The sequence below is a fragment of the Anabrus simplex genome, chromosome 1 (genome assembly GCF_040414725.1).
Source record: "Anabrus simplex isolate iqAnaSimp1 chromosome 1, ASM4041472v1, whole genome shotgun sequence".
NCBI classification, from domain to species: Eukaryota; Metazoa; Arthropoda; class Insecta; order Orthoptera; family Tettigoniidae; genus Anabrus; species Anabrus simplex.
In genome coordinates this window covers 169,149,311-169,171,700 of record NC_090265.1, presented here as the reverse complement: position 1 = coordinate 169,171,700, position 22,390 = coordinate 169,149,311, and the positions used below count along the sequence as shown (strand labels likewise).

General features: G+C 39.5%; 1 protein-coding gene across 1 annotated transcript in view; it reads left to right on the top strand.

Annotated features, from left to right (window-relative positions):
• The first annotated feature begins 4,938 nt into the window (after positions 1–4,938).
• Positions 4,939–22,390, top strand: part of LOC136858951 (neuronal growth regulator 1) — a 347,575-nt gene continuing 330,123 nt past the window's right edge. Inside the window, exons 1-2 of the mRNA XM_068225439.1 lie at positions 4,939–4,963; positions 5,336–5,538. Coding sequence (XP_068081540.1) covers positions 4,939–4,963; positions 5,336–5,538 — 228 coding nt within the window. The remainder of the gene's footprint in view (positions 4,964–5,335; positions 5,539–22,390) is intronic.

Here is a 22,390-nt window from a genome sequence, read left to right as displayed (position 1 = left end):
ACTTATAAGAATGGTAGGATCATCACGTTGTGTGCGCACATTTGCACGATTAAGGGACATGTGTGTACCAAATTTCATGATTCTAGCTTATACATAAGTAGGCAAAAAGTAATGTAAAATGTTAAAAATGCACCCAAATTTCACCCTATTCAAAATTTGATTTCAATTTACCCCCTTAATATGGGTGATACGAGGAAATGGTTTAGAAACAAATATGTAGAGCGATAAATGAGGCGTCTGATGGCGCAAACCGTTTCTTAATATCATAAACCGTTTAGGAGATATGAATCTCGAAGTGGAAGTCTGCACTTTTCAACGTGCTCATGCTTATCCGTCATCTATATATATAAAAGCAAGTCGGGCTGGAGCGATGTATATATAAATATTTAAAAATGAAAAAAGACGTGAATTAATGAGGCACTTCCATAAATCTCAGAAATTTGAAACTTTGTACGGAGGAAACTGATGACCCCAGGATCCCTAGCAAAATCGGAAATTCTCAAAATTCCCTGAAGGGGGCACGCTGGGGGGGGCTCAAATTTTGGGCTCAGCATAAGAACACAGTCGTATAGTATATCCAAAACGATAACCTATAGGTTTCGTGGGCTTAAAAATTTTCGAGAATTTCCTCATCTTTATCCCCTATCCCCCCAAATCAAAATGGCGGCACAACCTGCCAGACGAAGTAGACAATTGAAATTTGGTGAAATTATAGCTTTTGGTCCCTAACCGACGGGAAAATTCCAAGATGTTCAAATTTTTCACTTTTTACCCCCCAAAGATATCGAAATATGGAGGCAATTTTAATGACTGTGCAGACATTCCTTTTGAGCTATTGTTTGGCTAAACGGTAAGTCGTATCACAAAACGGATGGCACAACGTCGCTTCAATTCGGAGTGATCTACAACTTTGGTCCTGTGACATTTTGTCGTATCTCTCTCCCTTATACGTTAAATTTGGCCGAATTTCTGGATTGTTCGTAAATTTGGTGATTTTTACAAGTATATTTCATTGTTTGACACACTTATAAGAATGATAGGATCATCACGTTGTGTGCGCACATTGGCACGATTAAGGGACATATGTGTACGAAATTTCATGATTCTAGCTTATACATAAGTAGGCAAAAAGTAATGTAAAATGTTAAAAATGCACCCAAATTTCACCCTATTCAAAATTTGATCTCAATTTACCCCCTTAATATGGGAGATACGAGGAAATGGTTTAGAAACAAACATGTAGAGCGATAAATGAGGCGTCTGATGGCGCAAACCGTTTCTTAATATCATAAAACGTTTAGGAGATATGAATCTCGAAGTGGAAGTCTGCACTTTTCAACGTGCTCATGCTTATCCGTCATCTATATAAATTAAATCGTAACGACCGTGTGTTTGTACATTGATTATTTTGGCGAAATTTCCGTACAGTTATCCGTTTCACCTGTAATTATGACCATCTGCATCATTTTTAGCTTTGGTGTCCGTTTGTCTGTTTGTTTGTCTGTTTGTCTGTTTGTCTGTCCTTCTATAACTTGAAAACTACTGGATATGTTTCCACCAAACTTCATATTTAGAATCCACCTCTCCTTGGGTAGGTTTTAGCTCAAATATCGTTTCTAAATCCCTGAACTGAGTGGGGATTTTTACGAAACCGAAACCGTGATTTTGCACTCCCTCAAAGTATACACAACCGAACTTAATGGAAATCAACCTGCCTTAATGAAAATGAATTTCTAAACCTTTTTTTCTCATGTGCATCATTTCGATAACAGGATTTAGTAAGGGATATATCATTAACGGACCGTTTTTCGGTACAAATCCCAGCGGGTGCGTGTAAAGCGTACTTCTTACAACTTGAAAACTAACAAGATATTTGAACCAAATTTTATATATAGCATCCATCTGTCCAGGGGTAGGTTTCCTTGGTGTCTGTTAGTTAGTTAGTTAGTTAGTTTGTTTGTTTCTTTGTTTGTTGGTCTGTTTGTCTTTCTCTAACTTGAAAACTACTGGATATATTTCCACCAAACTTCATATTTAGAATCCACCTGTCCTTTGGGGAGGTTTTAGGGCAAATATTGTTTCTAAATCCCTGAACTAATTGGGGGTTTATACGAAACCGAAACCGTGATTTTGCACTCCCTCTAAATACACACAACCAAACTTTATGGAAATCTACCTGCCTTAATGGAAATTAATTTCTAAACCTTTTCTTCTCATGTGCATAATTTCAATCACTTACAGGAAAGATAGTATGATCAAACTCTACACGAACATTGGCCCACCCAGTACCCATATGTGAGCCAAATGCTATGCCACATAATTATCCGAAAAGTAATGGAAATGTAAGATATTCTTACACAAATTTCAACCTATTCAACGTTTTTGATTCAATCTGACCCATGAATAGATTAGATGCGAGAAAATATCATAGGACCAGCCATTTAGATCGCTAAATACTGCGCCTTACGGTACAATCCTTTGTCGATATGACGTACCGTTTAGCAGCAGTTAATCTGTAAATGAAGGTCTGCAATATTGTAAACATTCATATACTTTCGTATGTCCATCTGTATATATATTCATTGATGTCGATTTGTAGAGATCGAGAAAGGATGTGTCTGCTATTGTAATCAGTACTCCCTACACCGACTTTGACTGCTGGCAGTAGGAATGGGGTCCTTCTCCAACTCCTGTGTAACTGGCATTAGTAAGGAGGGCCTACCATTTTAATGAATAATTCACTTTTCGATTTGTCTTGCAGAAGGCAAGGGATCATGCAGTTTTGTTCGAAAGTCCCCCACTCTATTGTGTTTGGCTCTAGGCCAGGGTGCCCGCCATTATAAACAAATGTTCCAATCTAAAATTTGACTAGCATTAGGCATTGTGGCCTGCTATTTTCATGGAAACTCACTAATTCTGTGTGACTGGCAGTAAGCTGGCTAGCAGCAGTAAAAAGGGACTGTCATTATAATGATAACTGCACAACTCAATTTTGACTGGTGGTAGGGAAGTTGCCTGGTATTATAATAAAAACTCCTCAACTGTAACCTGTCTGAAAGTAGGAAATGGGTCTGCCATTGTAACTAAAACTCCCCAAATCGATTGTGACCGCGCAGTAGGCATTGGGGCCTGCAATTATAATGTAAACTTGCCAACTCGATTGTGAATGGCAGTAGGCAAGTGAGCCTGGCGTTATCATCACAACTCCGCAACCCTCACTTTACATTGGAAACAACGTATGTGGACCTCCCCATGCTATTTCTCGGATAAGGCTAAGAGACATGCAATTTTAAAACAATCTCATTTGCTGCACGCACAGTATTTACGTCGATATCCGTATACAATGTAGAATACCGTAGCGAAGCACGGGTACATTTGCTAGTTAAAACAATATATTAAATACTAACTGTATTTCCCATGATACTGGGAGATAAGGCTCAATAACAAAAAGTTACTACGCATGGATTACAGACATTTCTTGTATAATAGAACGTTTATTTCTTATATGGTAGACTCTAAACCAAGTGAAATTATAGCCATCGGGGAATTGAGAAAACAAGGTATTATTTTAAAAATTCACTGAGTAGTATATCTTTAACTCACATCTACATGTAATAATTCCTTAAGCCAACTTAAATTTCTATAAAACGATTAAATGGAAATTCTAAGTTCCCATGAAGGGAATTAGATTCTTTTCCACCAATAGAGCATATCAAAAATCAGATCAAAATTAGATGGATGGCTTTTCCGGCGTTTGCTCTATTAACCAGCGTTTCGTCTTAGGTCTGACACTAGACTCTTCAGAGTGGGATGTGTCAGACCCTACCGTATGCAGTTATCAGACTGTGCTTCATAAATAAGCTTCTGATAAGTTCACCTGCATACACCCCAGCGTCAGTGGGTAGGGTCTGGCACATCCCACTCTGAAGAGTCTAGTGTCAGATCTAAGACGAAACGCTGGTTAATAGAGCAAACGCCGGAAAAGCCATCCATCTAATTTTGATCTGATTTTTTATATGCTCTATTGGTGGAAAAGAATCTAATTCCCTTCATGGGAACTTAGAATTTCCATTTGGAATTGCTAGGCGGGCATTAATTCCATTGTGGAGTTTTATCTCCCGTATGCAGTTATCAGACTGTGCTTTATAAATAAGCTTCTGATAAGTTCACCTGCATACACCCCAGCGTCAGTCGGTAGGGTCTGACACATCCCACTCTGAAGAGTCTAGTGTCAGATCTAAGACGAAACGCTGGTTAATAGAGCAAACGCCGGAAAAGCCATCCATCTAATTTTGATCTGATAAAACGATTAGTCAAGAACTTATTAGTAACATAATCGAACACCTGTCTTGCAGAAATTCAGAATGAATAAGAATTCCTGGTTTGCACGAATGATGGATTGCTTTGAGCTGAACTGACTTTTGTCCTTCAGTTTTCCGTTTCCAACTCATCATTTGAGATATACGGTCCGTAGCTATTGAACTGTTAGCCTGTTGTTGTAGGAACTGTACTAAATTCAAAGATGGGGCCGATGACCTAGATGTTAGGCCCCTTTAAACAATAAGCAAACATCATCATCATCATCATCATCAAATTCAAAGATTCGCTGGGTATGAATTTTCGGTTGTTAACAGTCACTCTGCTACTTGTTTTTCTACAGCTCGGGTTACACGGAAGTTTGGATTGTACATACTCTATTGTATTCGTGTGTGAATGATTCCTCAGAGATTGAAGAATATTATTTGAAGAAAGTATAAGTAATGTAGAATCTGGAGTGTGCATGGACATGTACGAAGGATTTCAATCAAATATTTTTGAACTAATTTTGGTGTAAATTATTGTTTTCATGAACGTACAACTGGGCAATCATGCCCTTTTGATACCACTCGCAGAAATATTTAAGAATTCCGGCACTTCGCTGAGTGGGAGTACAGAAAAATGGAAGGAAATGCTCACGAGATCCGTGAAAATTAAAGACGCTCTGTTTCTCAAAAACCTAATATCCTCAGAGTCGGAAGAAATGCGAGAGGTATTTGACCAAGGAAAGTCACCTAGGGGCCTGTCATCACCAACCTACACACTCAAATTAAGTGTCCCTGGGATTCACCCCTCTTAGTCCCTTTGAGAGACATTAGAAATACTCCCGTCTACGAGGGTTTTTTCTTCATATTGGATATATTGTACACTGAAAACAAAATATTGTATTTCATTCCAATATTGGTTAGATATTCCTAATTATTTTCCTATTCATTTCCAGTTGTTCTCTTACTAATTCGTAAGTGTTAGGACAATAATCTTTTTCCTGTAGTATAAAACATTGATTTGTTACTTCCAGGCCCGGACCACTCGAACGCCTTGTTGCGTGAGGAGCGAAGTTACGACAGCCACCGTCCGGGAAAACATCGCACTGACGCCAGCAACACACTCAGCCAAACCCCACCCAACATCTTCGCCACGGAGAACTCGACTGTGGTCACAGCGCAGACCGCGAGCACGACGACGCTCCCGTGTGTTGTCCGAAAATTTGGGAATGGTGTGGTGAGTACCCTATTTTGATTCTATTACTATTTGACTGTTCCTCATGTGAATACCTTATACATCCTCCTGCTACTCCTTTCTAGAACAACAATTTTATTCCAAAAGACGATTTTGGAGATAGCTAAAATATTATCGATGAAAGCACATTTATTATTCATGATTTTTTATATATTTAGTACGTTGGCAGAAAGCATTGGATACCTCAGGATATTACAGATTTTATTGATGAGCCAAGGAAATACAAGAATTCAATAATTGATGAAGAAAAGGGATAGTACGTTCGGCTGATGAAAGAAGTAGACAGGAGTACAAAGCAAGGAAAGAGATGTGTTTGGAACGGAAATGCAAATCCATTGAAGATCACATGATTTTAAGCCAGCTAAATGCTCCTTAAGGGAATATAAAAGACGCTCTTGGAGAAAGGAAAACCAGCTGCAATAATATTTAAAACTCAGCTAGGAAACGAGTCTAAGGAAAGGAGGAGAAAGCAGAAAATTGAAAGTACACATAGCATGTCTCTAAAATGTTGGAAAAATTGATGAACTGATGTTGGAAATAGAAAAGTTAGTTAAACGTAACGAAGTGGGAGACTTAATTCTGACATCAGGTTTTACTAGGTCTATGAATAATCTTAGATATAACGCAAAACCTGGAACTGATTACATTCCAATATAAGTACGGGTGGCTTTGGGAGAAACATAAGTGGACCAATTGTTTGTTTAATAAGTAAAATGTATGATCCAGGCCAAGTGCCCGCCTAATTTACGAATAGTATAATTATTCCGATAGGTAAGAAAGTAGGAGTCGACACATGAGAAGACTACTGCGCTGCTTGCGTTGCATCCATTGTACGTAAAATTTTCACAAGGATTTATAAAGTGGTTGAAATACAATTTTACGACGAATTGGAGGAAGATAGCTTGGTTTTCCAACGAATTTAGTAACTCGCGAGACAATTCTAAGCTAACAGTTGATATTGAATGGTCGGGTATGGAAGAACAAGCTCACATTCATGGTAAATTAAAAAAATGTGTTTAATAAAGTACCCTGGGTAAGCTTCATAAAATTTTTAATATGATTGGAAATAAGCAGTAAGATTGAAGATTCATTAATAATCTTTATGAAACTAAACTCCATTGATCACATAAGAGGAGTGCGAAGGACAAATAATAATCAACAAGGGAGTGAAGCAGGAGTATACTCTGTCTCCTCTACACCTTAATGTAGGTACAGAGCAGGAAATGAAGAAAATCAGTCAGGAATGTAGAAACAGAATCACAGAATACACGTGATGACGTAGGTGAGTAAGAAGAGCAGGTTTCGTAGCTGCCAGAATCTCGCGGGTTGGATCTCGAGGGCCAGGCGTTCTGTAGTTGGAGGGTAGGATAATCCAAGATAATTGGAGGTAGAACACTGTTTCGTCCGTCATGGAACCATTATATCTGATGCGAGAATTTGTGAAGCAGAAATAAGAATTCCACTGAACAAATGGCGAATTGGCAGAAACAAATCAATAGAATATGCAAGGAAAGAGTATTTACAAATGTTACCGTTTTTTGTGGATAACAGAGATGAAAGAATGTGGAGGCGTGAATGGGTCTATCTACTACAATTAAAATATTAATTAGAAGCTTTAAAATTAGAGTTACATTTATTTTGGGCTTTTTCCTCAGAAGCTCAACTTTAACAAAAATCGCTCAGCAACGGAACAAGATTTCAGGTACAAAACTAGCTCGTTAGCTTAGATACAAGATAGGAGAAATCAGAAGCATCAACAAAATTTTAATTAAAAATACGAGCTTAACGCTCCCAATTTTACAAACGTTACGTGAGCACTATGGCTCCATCCATTCAATAGTCATGGAAAGAGGTCTCCCAGTTTCATGTACAGAGAATACTAACACCTCTACATGAATGGAAAGAGCATCTATGCTCTATGAATTTATCTAGGGGACTGCGCTCCAAACATATACCTTACTGCCTTCTCAAGGCAACCTTCAACTTTTACATTTACAACCCGAACATCTTTGCTCACTAAAATGTACAATTTGCAGGTTTCTCGAGGAACAAGCGACATTTTAAAATTCAACAGAATTAAACCCTCAGCAGTCTAACCACTTCATATAAATGATAGAATTTTACAGGAGTATCTAATACTCATTCTACCGGGCCTTTGTGGGAAGGAAAAAAAACACAGGTTAAAGTTACTAGCCCAAAAATCAAAATGATGCACAGGCGGACACTTACACGCCTTGAAACTTGCGCAAAAGATAAAAACCCTATTTGGGCTCCAGGCCCGAAGTTACAGGAGCTAATCCTATACTACTGAGGTGACTAAATGGAGAAAAATTAAGTTACGAACAGAAAACGGTTACAAAAACATAATTTCCTCAAATTCGATTAAATAGGGAATTCGAGAGGGTGTCGCACTCTCTATTCCCGAATTTCGGCTATGTTTCTAGGCTAGTTTCTGATTTACATTTGAAGATGAAATTTACATTATTGAAGACTGGAAATTTAAGGCTACATAACTAAGGATTGGAAACTTTCCCCTCGAGCTACCTTTCAGAGGCTATCACTTAGTTAGCAAATGGATGCCATTACCTTAATCTGCTGAAAAACTCGCCTCCGCCTCCTCTATTAGCACATACTCAGTAAACTGGACGATAAATAAGACCAAGTGGCTCGAAAATGTACCAGCTTCTACACCCAAGAGGAAAGTTCTAGAGAGCTCTGGGCTAAGGCCCGACGCACCCACAATTTTTATTGGATAATTAAATAGTTACAGGATAAATGTAATTGACTGAAAATTAAATACACACAAAATTTTCTATCGGCCAACATCGAAGTATTGACAAATTTAACATACCAAAACAAAGAATAATCCACTCAGTGTAGTAAACCTTAAAATAACAAATTACTTTGTAGTCTTAGTAGTTCCTCTTCACACTAGTAGGCATAACGTGAGTTTTTAGTAGAGACATCTCTGGAGAAAAGTCCAAACTTTTTGCACTAGTTTTTGCAACATTCATATATCAGATGGCGTTCTTCGAGGTGTTTCATTTAAATGAACGGGGCGGGTGTACCTCGCGGTACAACAAACAATACAAAGATCCAAGTTATTGAAGTCATTTTCTAATTTTTCCTATTAGTTTGTGAAAAATGGAGCCTCAAGGCCAGTGAGAAACAACACATCGATGTGTTCGAGTTATGGCGCTGAAGATAAAAGCTGCGCATGTTGTGGACTAGAAAACAACAACTGTGTCTATCATCGAGCAACTTAATAACTACAAACGTCTCTTTTCCCGTGTCAATTAGAAAATCCTACCGAGTGCGTGTCTGCGTGTTTTGGATCACGTACTTCGCAGCTTGCATTCGGGATGTAGTGTTTTCGAACCCCACTGAGGGCAGCCCTGAAGATGGTTTTCGAGGCTTCCCATTTTTATACAAGGTAAATTCTGGGGCTGTACCATTATTAAGGCCACAGTCACTTCTTCCCGCTCCTAGCCCTTTCCTACCACATCGTCGCCATAATATTTACTTGCGTCGGTGCGACGTAACGCAAACTGTTAAAAATAAAATAAAATAGAAAATCCAATCGAAAATAACGCGAGGAGGAGAAAATATTTAAAATGCATCATTCAAGGGAAAATACAGAGCATTGTTTTGATGGACTAACCAACTAAAAATGTTCACTTATTTACCTAGTTATTAGACCTTAGGAAGAACTGAAAACCTTCCAGGATGTGTAGGTACATTCAAGGGGCCTCGACGCTCAGAAATGAGTAAAACTACTTGGGATGATCATGTTGATGAATTTTTTATTTTATTTTCGCATGTCAAATAATATAAATACTCTGGATTGTTGTTGATTTTTTCCTGTCTCTTTCATCAGCACGTGGAAATCTCCAATTTTTGTTCTGTGTGTGTGTGTGTGTGTGTGTGTGTGTGTAATATATCCTAGTATCAGAAATTGGAAACCTGAACTTTAATTTTGAAACATATATATTTAATATTGGTATAGAGAAAATTAATAAGGATGACATCCGAATATTCTCGTCGTTAAATTCTGATTAACAATAATTTTATAATCTCTTGATGTATAGGAAGGTATACTATTGTACGACTAAATACCAAATATCGATGGCCTAGAATGAAAACCTCGTATCTCACAAAGTTCTTCCTATCCATTACTTCCCTTAAGACTGGTTACGCCTCCCAGCAACACATGAATTCGCAGTCCATCAGAACAAGTTCGTTGTGTTCTTTATTCCTATGCCGACGTGTGAAGGAAAATGAACCTTATCGTACCGTACTATAGGATAGTATGTCTGCGTGACGTATTTACTGACTCCTACAGTATAATTGTATAAGGTTCATTTTCCCTTACGCAACACCATATGAAAATAAACCCAATGAACATTGTTCTGATGGACTGCATATTCATGTGTGGCTGGGAGACGTGACCAGTCTTAAGGGAAATAATGGATAGGAAGAACTTTTTGAGATACGAGGTATTCAATCTAGGCCATCGATATAATGATTATTAGTTGAATAATTAAGAGGCGAAAAAGTCGGAAAGAAGAACGAGGACATTTATCATTGAGGCTAGACGAAAGAATGTTTCAGAGTTTGAAAATATAGCGCTGGGGGAGGTAGCTAGGGAAACGCTACGAGACAAATTCACATTAATGTACGTCGATGGCCTCTCACACTTTATTGAATTAGGTACATCCCGTCACCATTTCTTGACATTCCCTGTGACAGAGAGCTTTCGGATCTGTAATACCCACCACCTAATTGTAATAACTGAATGATACAACTGCAAAACATTGCTCACAAAATGTACAAATTCAAATGAAACCAGATTATAAAGGTCGATTGCTTTATTTTGCCCTTACATAATAACACTAACTGTGACCAGCTGTATCTGGAAAGTGTTCATTTGCGCACACACCACAAAATCACGCACTATCGGGTACAACCTCAGTCAGTTAATGTTTACTCCGTAGCTAAGTCCGTAGAGAAACTGTATTATATCTCTACACTTTCTTGTCATTTTTAAGTCGTTTACTCGATTTATGCATAAATTGTATCTATTGTTAGTTTTGCAAGAATTGAAAATTATAGATTCTAGACATCCACTCCGCTGACAATAAACTGTACCTAAACTGTGTATATGTCTTTGTGACCTACAATATATATATACTTTCCTAGTATTTCTTACATATTTGAGGTTAATAAACGAAATCTCGTTTCTCACAATGTTCCTCCTAGCCATTATTTTCCTTAATACTGGTCATGGCTCCCAGCCACATATGGGTATGTAGTCCATCAGAACAACTTCGTTGTGTTCATTGTCCTATGGTTACACGTGAAGGAAAATTAACCTTACCGTACTGCACTCTGGGAATGTATGTTTGCATGACGTACTGTATTTACGATCTTCTACAGTACCATGTACTTAAGGTTCATTTTCGTTTACACGTCAGCATACGAAAATGAATGCAACGAAAACTGTTCTGATGGACTGCATATCGGAGGAGTGACCAGACATAAGGAAAATAATGCCAATGGAAAGCAATGTGAGATACGAGGTTTTGTCTCTTAATCCCCGATATCTCATCAGTTATCAAGAAAATATAATACCGTTTCAGTAACATTAGCATAACGTATAGTATAGGTTGATACTAAATATGAGGTCCGGTTAAAATATTTCAAATATCCTTCCAATTGCAAGAAATATGTTGTACTCGAACCCGCTTATGGGTCACGTCGTAGGAACTTAGACTGTTAAACAGTCCGCTAATGATATCTCCCTTATTAGTCATCCTATCAAGAAGATGTATATACACAGCGAAAAAGGTTTAGATACTGACTTTGGTTAATGCATTTAGATTTTCATTAAGGTTGGCCATGTATATTTTGTGAGAGGAGTGAAATCACTGTTTCCATGTTCCTATAAACTCCACGTCCGTTCAGGGATTTATAAATAATATTGACGCTAAAACCTACCCAAGGACAGACGGATTCTGAACATGAAGTTTATTTGAAATATATCTAGTAGTGATTTAGTTATAAGAACTCAAAGAGACAAACAGACAACAAGGCTAAAAGATATGCACATGGCCATTATTACACCTGAAACGGATAACTACATGAAACTTTTGCGAAAATTACCAGTGTACTAACACACGGTCGTCGCGAATTTATTTATATAGAAGATATATATACAAGTTATATCAGTACTTTTTGACTACAGTATTCTGCGTATCCTGAATTCGAGACGACACCTGGTGCGGGAATATCTGAGGAAAAAATTCACATTCAAGATAACTCTGCGAGAGTGCTTTCATTTAGGATCGTAGCATTAACTTGTGATGTCATACTCCCATCATGTTATGTGGCAGAGAGCGCTGTAGAACAAAGTTCGGTTAAAAACTGAGTCGCCCGCAAACACCAGTTTATTAGATAAGATGTTCCCTGGGGAGGTGGAAACCATCTCGTTTACACTCCTACCGACAGGGTTGAAAAAAGAAAATCGCCAAAAGAAGACGGTATATAGACTCAGTCTATTTGCAGCACCACAAAAGAATATTGTTTGTGTCAGCTTTTATGGTGATGATGTAAATATGAATTCGTTTTAAATTATAATTTGGTGTCGCTCATGGGAGTTGCGGCTTGGCGTCAGCAATTACAGTGATTTGTGTGACAAATATGTCTCATATCTAAGAGGCACGCATTCAGAAAAAGCATGTGCGTAGAATCTGTAACGATATTTCATTCCAATTTAAGAAATGAATGATGTCTTATTATAAGTTAATATTAAGAACCAATTGAAGAGAAACCCGTTAAGTATACAATGGAAATGTAATTACTGGTACAAACAAGTCGTAGAGACATTTGTTCACTCTCCTTCTTTGAAAGGAATATCTCTTTTTTGTACTGAATATTATTCTAGAATCATTGTGTTCAACATTGTTTCGTTTGTGTGGATGCTATTGTGAATACCATATACTTCAATTCCTATGTATTTAGTCACAGGGATAATAGATGGAGGGCAATTTCAATTAAGAGATGAAAGCTGAAATAGAAAGGAATTCGATGGATGATGTTTCGATGTTTGTGTTATTTGAAAAGGATTGCCAGGTAGTGGATTATTACACTGGGGCAGGGGGTGTCATTTTATGAGGGTATGGGTTCCATTTACCTGAGTAAAGTGCGCTTGACTGCAAACAATAATACGGAATGCGGCAAAACAAGCTACACTGCCATTATTGCTCATCTGCTGAACACGTTTCTCTAGCAACGGAGCATTTGTTTATTGCACTTTATATAACATTTTGACAAATTGTGAATTCAGCGTTGTGTTAATTTCAGTAATTGTGGTTCTCAACAGAGGAGGAGGTGTTTATCGTTGAACATTATTTACTGTTCATCTGAGTAGGGCGTCAGAACGAGACGAGTTTGTTTCAAGTTATATGGAGGAGCTCTCGCTGGACATTTCATTCCGCGGGCGCCCAGCACTGTTAGCGGAATCAGCGCGGGTCGTCCAGATTGCGAACAGTCCAGATTGCGAACAAGTGGGTGGAAATGAAGTGAAATGGCTTATAGCTTTTAGTACAGGGAGTGTCCGAGGACAAGTTCGGCTCGCCAGGTGCAGGTCTTTTGATTTGACACCCGTAGGAGACCTGCGCGTCATGATGAGGATCAAATGATGATGAAGCACCCAGCCCCCGTGCCAGCGAAATTAACCAATGATGGTTAAAATTACCGATCCTGCCGGGAATCGAACCCGGGGCCCCTGCGCCCAAAGGCCAGCACGCTAAACATTCAGCCATGGAGCCTGACAAGGGTACCCGAAGGGGATGATTTGAGTTTGACACACATTAATGAGTCTAGATTGCAAGAAAGTGGGAAATACCAAGTTGCCCAACCCACTAGACTAGAAATGTTGACTTGGGTATGAACAAAATTCTAATTTGATGGGCTGCAGAAAAATCAACCCTCAGTTGGTACACCAAGTTCTGGTACACACAATTGGAATACAGGGTAATACGCACAAAATAAGTGAAAGCATATCATCGCTTCACCGGTAAAAGGTTGTAATCCACACAGCTCTTCCTAACGATTATTCTCCTTAAGACTGGTCATGCCTCCCAGCCACATATGGATATGCAGTCCATCAGAACAATGTCCGTTGTGTTCGTTTTCCTATGCCGACGAGTAACCGAAAATGAACCTAACATGCCTTATACAATAGGAGTGCGCAAATACGTAATGCAAGCATACATTCGTATAGTACGGTACAGTAAGGTTCATTTTCCTTTACATATGGACATAGGAAAATGAACACAACAAGATTTGTTCTGATGGACTGCATAACCATATGTGGATAGGAGGCGTGACCAGTCTTAAGGAGAATAATCGATAGGAAGAGCTTTGTGGATTACAACCTTTTACCGGTGAAGCGACGATATAAGATAAAACCCACTTGTTTGCAAATAAAATGATATTTCACTTCTTCTTTATTATTTTTAATAATAATAATCAATATTCTAAAGGCAACCACTCATTTCTTTCATTGGCATAATAATAATACCCGGCGAGTTGCCGTGCGGTTAAGGTCGACGCGCAGCTGTGAGCTTAAATTCGGAAGATAGTGGGTTTGAATCGCACTGTCGGCAGCCCTGAAGATGGTTTATCGTCGTTTCCCATTTTCACACCAGGCAAGTGCTGGGGCTGTACCTTAATTAAGGCCACGGCACTTCTTTCCAACTCTTACGTCTTTCCTATCCCATCGTCGCCATAAGACCTGTCTGTGTCGGTGCGATGTAGAGCCACTAGCAAAAACAAATAATAATAATAATAATAATAATAATAATAATAATAATAATAATAATAATAATAATAATAATAATAATAACCTATTAATAATACAACTCTCACTAATCCACCATAAACAACTACCACTCTAGTTATGTTATACAATAAAAAAGAAATTCTTCAAACTGGTAAGATTACCTCTAGCTAAATTATTAAACATTTTCAATAAGGAAAATATTTTTTTTAGATATCGTTAGGTTATCTAAAACATCCCAATGTACCAGTTAATGTTAATACTACTAGAAAAAAATCACATATGATACTGTTTTGAATATTGTATCTGTTTTATGTATCTCACGTTAACACTAATCTCTTGTTTGGAATCTGGACAGGGTATATTTAGTTGTTCGCAATCTGGACGGTTTTTGTCTTGTTCGCAATCTGGACTGTTCGTAATGAAGACACAACCATGAGCGCAGCGTATGCTATTCAACCGGAGTGACGTTGTGGCTACATCACAGGCCGTGAAGTTTGGGCGAAGTTCTCTCTGTTACTCTCGATCACTGCTGCTATACCCGAGTTTGAAATGGAGGCAGAAAATAATGAAAGAAAGAGGGCAGAAATACGCGTAATTTTCAATTTACGTTGTAAGAAATTATTTATGTTGATTGCAGTTCATGAATTTTGACCGGATGGAATAAAGAGTTACGCCTACATCCTTAAATCTTTTTATAATATACATAGTGAATTAGAGGCTGCCTGGCCGAGGCGGTAAATGTGTGCTCGCTTCTCCCGGAAGGACGTGGGTTCGAATCCCCGTCAGGAAGTCGTAAAATTTAAGTAACGAGATTTCCACATCCGGAGGTGCACATTGGCCTGCAGTTCACTCAGCCTACAGCAAAAATGAGTACCAGGTTAATTCCTGGGGGCAAAGGCGGCCGGGCGTAGAGTTAACTACTCTACCTCATCTAGTGCCGAGGTTACGGATAGTGGAAGCCTTTACCTTCCACCCCTCCAAGGGCCTTCATGACCTGTACGGAGATGACTTTGTTTTACTTTTTTACAGAATGAATTACAAATTTCACAATTATATTTTATGAGGTGCTTTAGAAACAGTTCTAATATAATACGGAGTTAAGATAGGTAAGGTGGTTGTTTGGATTTAAATTATCTGATAAACTCATCAACAATCCAGTCATGCTTACTGGTAATAAAATCTATGAGGTTATTTATTTGAAGGCATACTGTTCATCTATCTAGTAGGTACATTCACGTTGTTTTTATTGTTGTTGTTGTTGTTGTTGTTGTTGTTTAATCTTGGATAGTAAATTTCGATGTCCTCACTAGTGATGAAACTACTTCTCGCCATTTACAGGCTAGCTGTCATCATCGCACAGGGGAGGTCGCACAACGCTCAAAACTGTGCAAAATTATTGTTGCATTATGTAATTGTATTACTTTTTGCTGAACGAATAACAGGAATGTTATTTCTTAATGAAAATACTGCCATTCCCATCGAAGGAATAACAAATCGTCGCTTGTACGCTGAAACCTTGTAACACAAACATCATAACGTTTCAGTTCTTTTTGAATGAATAACGTCGCTTCACCGGTAAAACGTTGTATCCCACAATACTCTTCCTATCCATTATTCTCCTTAAGACTGGTCACGCCTCCCAGCCACATATGGATACGCAGTCCATCAGAACAATGTCCGTTGTGTTCGTTTTCCTATGTCGACGATTAAACGAAAATGAACCTTACATGCATTGTACACTAGGAATGCGTAAATACGTAATGCAAACGTACATTCCTGCAGTACGGTACTGTAAGGTTCATTTTCCTTTACACATGGGCATAGGAAAATGAACACAACAAAATTTGTTCTGATGGACTGCATATCCATACGTGGCTGGGAGGCGTGACCAGTCTTAAGGAGAATAATTGACAGAAAGAGCATTGTGGAATACAACCTTCTACCGGTCAAGCGACGATAAATGTAAGAAAATAAGACTAACTGTTCCTACCAAGCGCAGTATAAATCAAACCGGAATATCATGGAAAAGTCAGTTTTCTCTTGCAATTAAAAATGAAATCCTACAACCTGTGCTCCAGTCATTGACCAGGTCAGGGAATGAATGAATGAATCTAATATAGGCTATTAGTACGATGGGGTAGCCACTCCCAAACTGATTTATTAATGACTGATAAACGCTATGAAATGAGAATGAAATATGACAGGGAAAACCGGAGTACCCTGAGAAAAATCTGTACCGCCCCCGTTTTGTCCAGCACAAATCTCACATGGAGTGACCGGGATTTGAACCACGGTATCCAGCGGTGAAAGGCCAACGCGCTGCCGTCTGAGCCACGGAGGCTTCTCTTGCGATTATGGAGTTTTATTTTAAATGATGTATCTCAATCAGCACTTCGTTGAGTAGTCGAGGAGAGCTTTACAATCACAATCGAAGGTCAATGCTCCCTCGCTTTCCTGCAAACTGTGTTCGCTCTCTCGCTTCACTGTGAAATGCTTGCTACGTAAGCTGCCCGAATTTATGTCATGCCCGGCCGGGCGCACTGGGCTAGCCTCAATGGGCGTCCAGCTGAGCACCTCTGAAGTTAAAGAACCGTGGGAGGAGCGATTTAATAAGGAGTCAACATATAACCAAACAAAGTTAGCTGTCATTGAGACATTCCGTCTTACAGGAACAGTCTTATGTCAACGATAGGCGGGAAACAGGTTACCCACAAACCGCTCCTACAAACGAGAATCATGGACGATTTCTTCAAATGGTGTTACGTGTCTGGTCATTACTTCGTGGAGTATGCTGCACTTAATCTAAAACAGTAGATTACCCCATTCTTGTGGGATGTGCACCGATACTGTCGAATTAGAAATGTACCTCTTATGAATAAATCATAATATAAATGTTCAAAATTTATATTATGTTGCTCTGAGGAATCATTTTAAGTGATTCCTGAATGAGTCATGTAACGTTTCATGAACACCGTACTTAATTGTGATACTTCTAGAAATGTTGTTCGGGTAAGAAAATAAAGTTTCTTACTTTTTCCTGAACCTTCCCCACTGTTAAAAATATGCCAGTCTCATTTCCTTGTAACTGCAACTTCATAATCTTCTTCTGAAAGGAATATTTACTCTAAATTCTTTGTTTGAATAGGCATGTTTCTGAAGCTCCTCTCCCTTCATCTACGTTTTTCAGCTTTCTTGTCCATAGTCAGTAATGAAAAATTTTCTCTTCATGTTATGTTAAATTTCCACAGTGAATGTTGCATTATTAGGATTGATAATAAGTATCTGCGAAGAAAAGAAATGTTCGGATAAGCCGTCTTGATTTTATATATATATTTTTTTGTTAACTTCATTCTAAAACTACGGTAATTCTTGCTGATTTTTATTCAGGCTATATGAACGTCGCCATTATAGAGTAGGTACTGTAGCCAACATAAATAGATTCTTGGTTGGATGATGTATTCAGTTTGGAAGTAAATGAAATGAAATGGCGTATGGCCAAGTTAGTGCCGGGAGTGTCCGAAGACTTGTTTGGCTCAGCAGGGGCAGGTCTTTTGAATTGACTCCTGTAGGCGACCTGCGCGTGGTGATGAGGATGAAAAGATGATGAAGACGACATATACGTTCAGTCCCCGTGCCAGCGACATGAAGCAATGATGGTTAAAATTCCAGACCCTACCTGGAATCGAACCCGGTCCCCTGCGACCATAGGCCATCACGCTAACCATTTAGCCATACAGCCGGACAATTTGGAATTGTAATGACATGTGTATGTAACAAACCTTCAATCATTTCGTATTTCAAATATATACAACATAGAAACGTAAATATATCGTCGTTGCCGGGACAAAATCTACTGTGTGATAATATTTTTGGAGATATACAGACCCGAAGCACATATATTATGAAGAGCGAGAATGCCTCGACACTATTCACACAATATTGCACCTTAGACGACAAAACATTATCGGCCAAAGTTCTAAGCTAAAATATTTCACATAGGAGGCTTTGTCCCGGCAGCGACGATATCCTTTTGACCCCAAACCAAACAAAACCCAAACACCATGGCGTAACATCACTGATGGGTCATGGCCTACCAAGCGACCCCTGATCAGCCTGAAAGCCTGCAGATTACTAGGAGTCATGAGGTCAGCACGATGAATCCTCTCGGCTGTTAGTCTTGAATTTGTAGACCGGGGCCACTATCTCACTGTCAGATAGCTCCTCCATTGTAATGACGTAAGCTTAGTAGACCTCGAAATAGCCTTCAGATCCAGGTAAAAATCCCCGATCTGTCCGGGAATCAAATCCGGGGCTTCCGATTAGGAGGCAGGCAACCTTCCCGTACACCGCGGGATCGGCATAAAGACATCTTTTAAATACAAGAAAACTCTTGATGCTCAATATTGCTATGGCTTGAACAATAATGGTTACTCACGACCATAGTGTGACACAGAACACAGTACAATGTGTTATGTTAACTCTTGTTGCCTTTAGCTAGACATAGCTGACTTTCTGCTAGTCAACACATTCACTCAAAATTTCTAAAATGTTTCGGGTGAATATGCGGATTGCGTAGGCAATTCTTTATATGGCAGTCATTTGTTGTTGGATTAGCACAAGTACTTGTATTGATTCCACTCTATTTATGATATTTATCATGGTTTTACAGTGTCCGACTCGTTGGCTGAATGGTCAGCGTACTGGCCTTCGGTTCAGAGGGTCCCGGGTTCGATTCCCGGCCGGGTCGGGGATTTTAATCGCTTCTGATTACTTCTTCTGCCTCGGGGACTGGATGTTTGTGTCCGTCCCAACACTCTCCTCTTCATATTCAGACAACACACTACACTACCAACCACCACAGTAACACGCAATAGTGATCACATCCCTCCATATAGGGTTGGCGTCAGGAAGGGCATCCGGCCGTAAAACAGGACCTGATCCACATGTGCGACGCAGTTCGCACCCGCGACCCCACAGGTGTGGGAAAAGCGGTAGGAAAAGAAGAAGAAGAAGATCATGGTTTTACAGTATTACCATCTCTCTTAGTAAGACACAGTACTGTAAATGTCAAATGTTCAGGGATTTTCTTATTTGCTTTACGTCACACCGACACAGATAGGTCTTCTGGCGACGATAGAAGATTATCTAGTACGTTTTGTACAAGCACTGCCGAGGTATTTTCATTCCTCTATAATGAACATGAACTTTCCGGCTCTTTGTATGAATGGTCAGCATATTCTCCTTCAGATCGGAGGGCCCCTGGTTCTTCGATTCCCAGCCGCATTGGAGATTTTAACCTTAAATTGTTTTTTCCCTGGCTCGGGGAGTGGGTGCTTGTACTGTCCCCAACATCTTACAGCTCACACAACACTATCCTCACTACCAAAATACGCAGTTCCCGTACATGGCAGATCCGCCCATCTGTATTGGAAGTTGCACCAGGCTATGAAATGCCACACAGTATTATTATTATTATTATTATTATTATTATTATTATTATTATTATTATTATTATTATTATTATTATTATTATTATTATTATTAGCGTGAACTAGCACTTCGGATTCATAAATCAATACCCCAGTAAAATGCAATAATTAATCTTTATTTCAGTTTGTTCATTTCAGTGCCCAAAAGCCCCACAAAGAGTGTGAAAACCTTTGCTCTCATAGACTTTCTCCTTCAGTTAGTAGAACCTACTATAACTCCTTTGCAATAAAATACCACAATCGTAAATTTAGGAATAATAATGGAATGGGATTTCAGTTGTTATGCTCAGTTATGTGCCACAGAATATAATTTGCACTGGCGGAAACATATCCAAACTCCACGAAATAAGGAATGGAGAATATGGAAATTTTGGCAATATATTTGTTAAGGTAACATATTTAATGGTTTAAAGGTACAGGAATACTGGTCAATTAATAACCGGTGTAATCGCCTGAATGTTGAATACAGGCATGTAAACGTGCATGCATTGTGTCGTACAGGTGCTGGATGTCAGCTTGTAGGATGGAGTTCCATGCCTGTTGCACTTGGTCCGTCAATACAGGGACGGTTAATGCCCATTGTGGATGACGCAGGAATTGTCATCGAATGATGTTCCATACGTGCTCGACTGGGGACAGATCGGGGGATCGAGCAGGCCAAGGCAACATGTCGACACTCTGTAGAGCACGTTGGGTTACAGCAGCGGCATGGGAGCGTGCTTTAACCAGTTGGAAAACAGCCCCTGGGTTGCTGTTCATGAATGGCAGCACAACAGGTCGAATCACGAGAAGAAAGTCCACATCTGCAGTCAGGTGCTTGGTATAACCACGAGAGTGCTCCTGCTGTCATAGGAAATTGCTCCTTAGACCAGAACTCCCGATTTAGGTCCAGTGTGTCGACGCCGCAGACAGGTGGAGTGCAGGCGCTCACCTCGCCTCCTCCTAACGAACACATGGTCATCACTGGCACCAGGGCAGAAATGGCTTTCATCAGAAAACAGAACGGTCCTCTAATCCATCCTCCAATGAGCTCTCGCTTGACACCACTGAAGTCGCAGACGGCGGTGGTCTACGATAAGTGGAATGTACGCCGCAGGGAGTCTGGCTCGGATCTGTCCTTCAAGGAACCGATTCCTAACAGTTCGCTGTGTCACTGCGGTGCCAACTGCCGCTCGAATAGTTGATGCAGACACGGCCATTCGCCAAATTCGACGGTCCTGTCTCTCAGCGGTACCACGGGGACGTCCAGAGCCCGGTCTTCTTGCGTATGTACTTTCCCGTGACCACTCCTGCCAGCACGCATGCACAGTGGAGGCATTCCTGCCAAGTCGTTCTGCAGTAGCACGGAAGGAAAATCCACCTTCACGTCGTCCTATTATACGGCCTCGTTTAACCGCAGTGAGTTGATACTCATCTCTTCGTTGTCGTAAAGGCATTCTTGACCCACTCACAGTCACTCCGTCCAATTGTACAGGTAGCTAACGCTCTCGCACAGTACAGCCCGTATTTAAAGCAAACCTGATGTGCAATGTCATTGAGCCTTTACTAGCGCTACGCTAATGCGATTTTCGGGAACTTTGAATCAACGCCATCTTTTAGATGTATAAACACGCCTACCAACGTTCGTTAAACCAGCCCAACCCCTTCTTGGTGTTTGTATAATTTTTATTTTCCGCCATTGTGTCTAAATAATTCACCAAAAACAAATACTTTCCAATCAAATGATTCGTGGTATACACCAAACTGAATTTAATACCTTTGAGTAAATTTCATTAATCCAATTTGGTAGTGTCAAATGCATTCTAATATACCAATGTATGATCACGTTTCAACAAAGGCGTGAAGAAGTTTCCAGGCTGTTTTGCTGTATCCATACAGACAGAGTTCAATATCCCCAGAGTACATTCTCTCCTTGTCCAGTTGCCTATTTTTCTGCTATAATCATTAGGAACTAAGGAAAGTTCCTTTTGTAGTTCTGTGTATATGTACCCGTGCTGAGACACCGTAGCTATGGTCAGAAAAGTGTTTTCTCTTCCACACGTACTTTGATTTGAACTCCGTGTGAATTTAGGAGCAATGTAAATACTTCATAATGTAAGAAGAAATCATAACAAGTATTACTTAACTAGACCAAGGAATAAGTATGCAATACAATAATTGTTGGTTAGATGTAGTCGGTAAAATATATCGTCGTTGCCGGGACAAAACCTCCTATGTGATAATATTTTTGGAGATATACTGACCCGCCACACATACATTATGAAGAGCGAGAATGCCTTGACAATATTCACACAATGTTGCACCTTAGATGACAGAACCTTACCGGCCAAAGTTCTAAGTAAAAATATTTCACATAGAAGGTTTTGTCCCGGCAGCGACGATATGCTTCTGCATTGAATGAGATCTAATTCGAGCTACGCAAATTTGGATGTAATATTTCATTCTGAGTTCATTATCTCTTCATCGATGTTACAAACACACTCAGGTTCACTTCGTAATA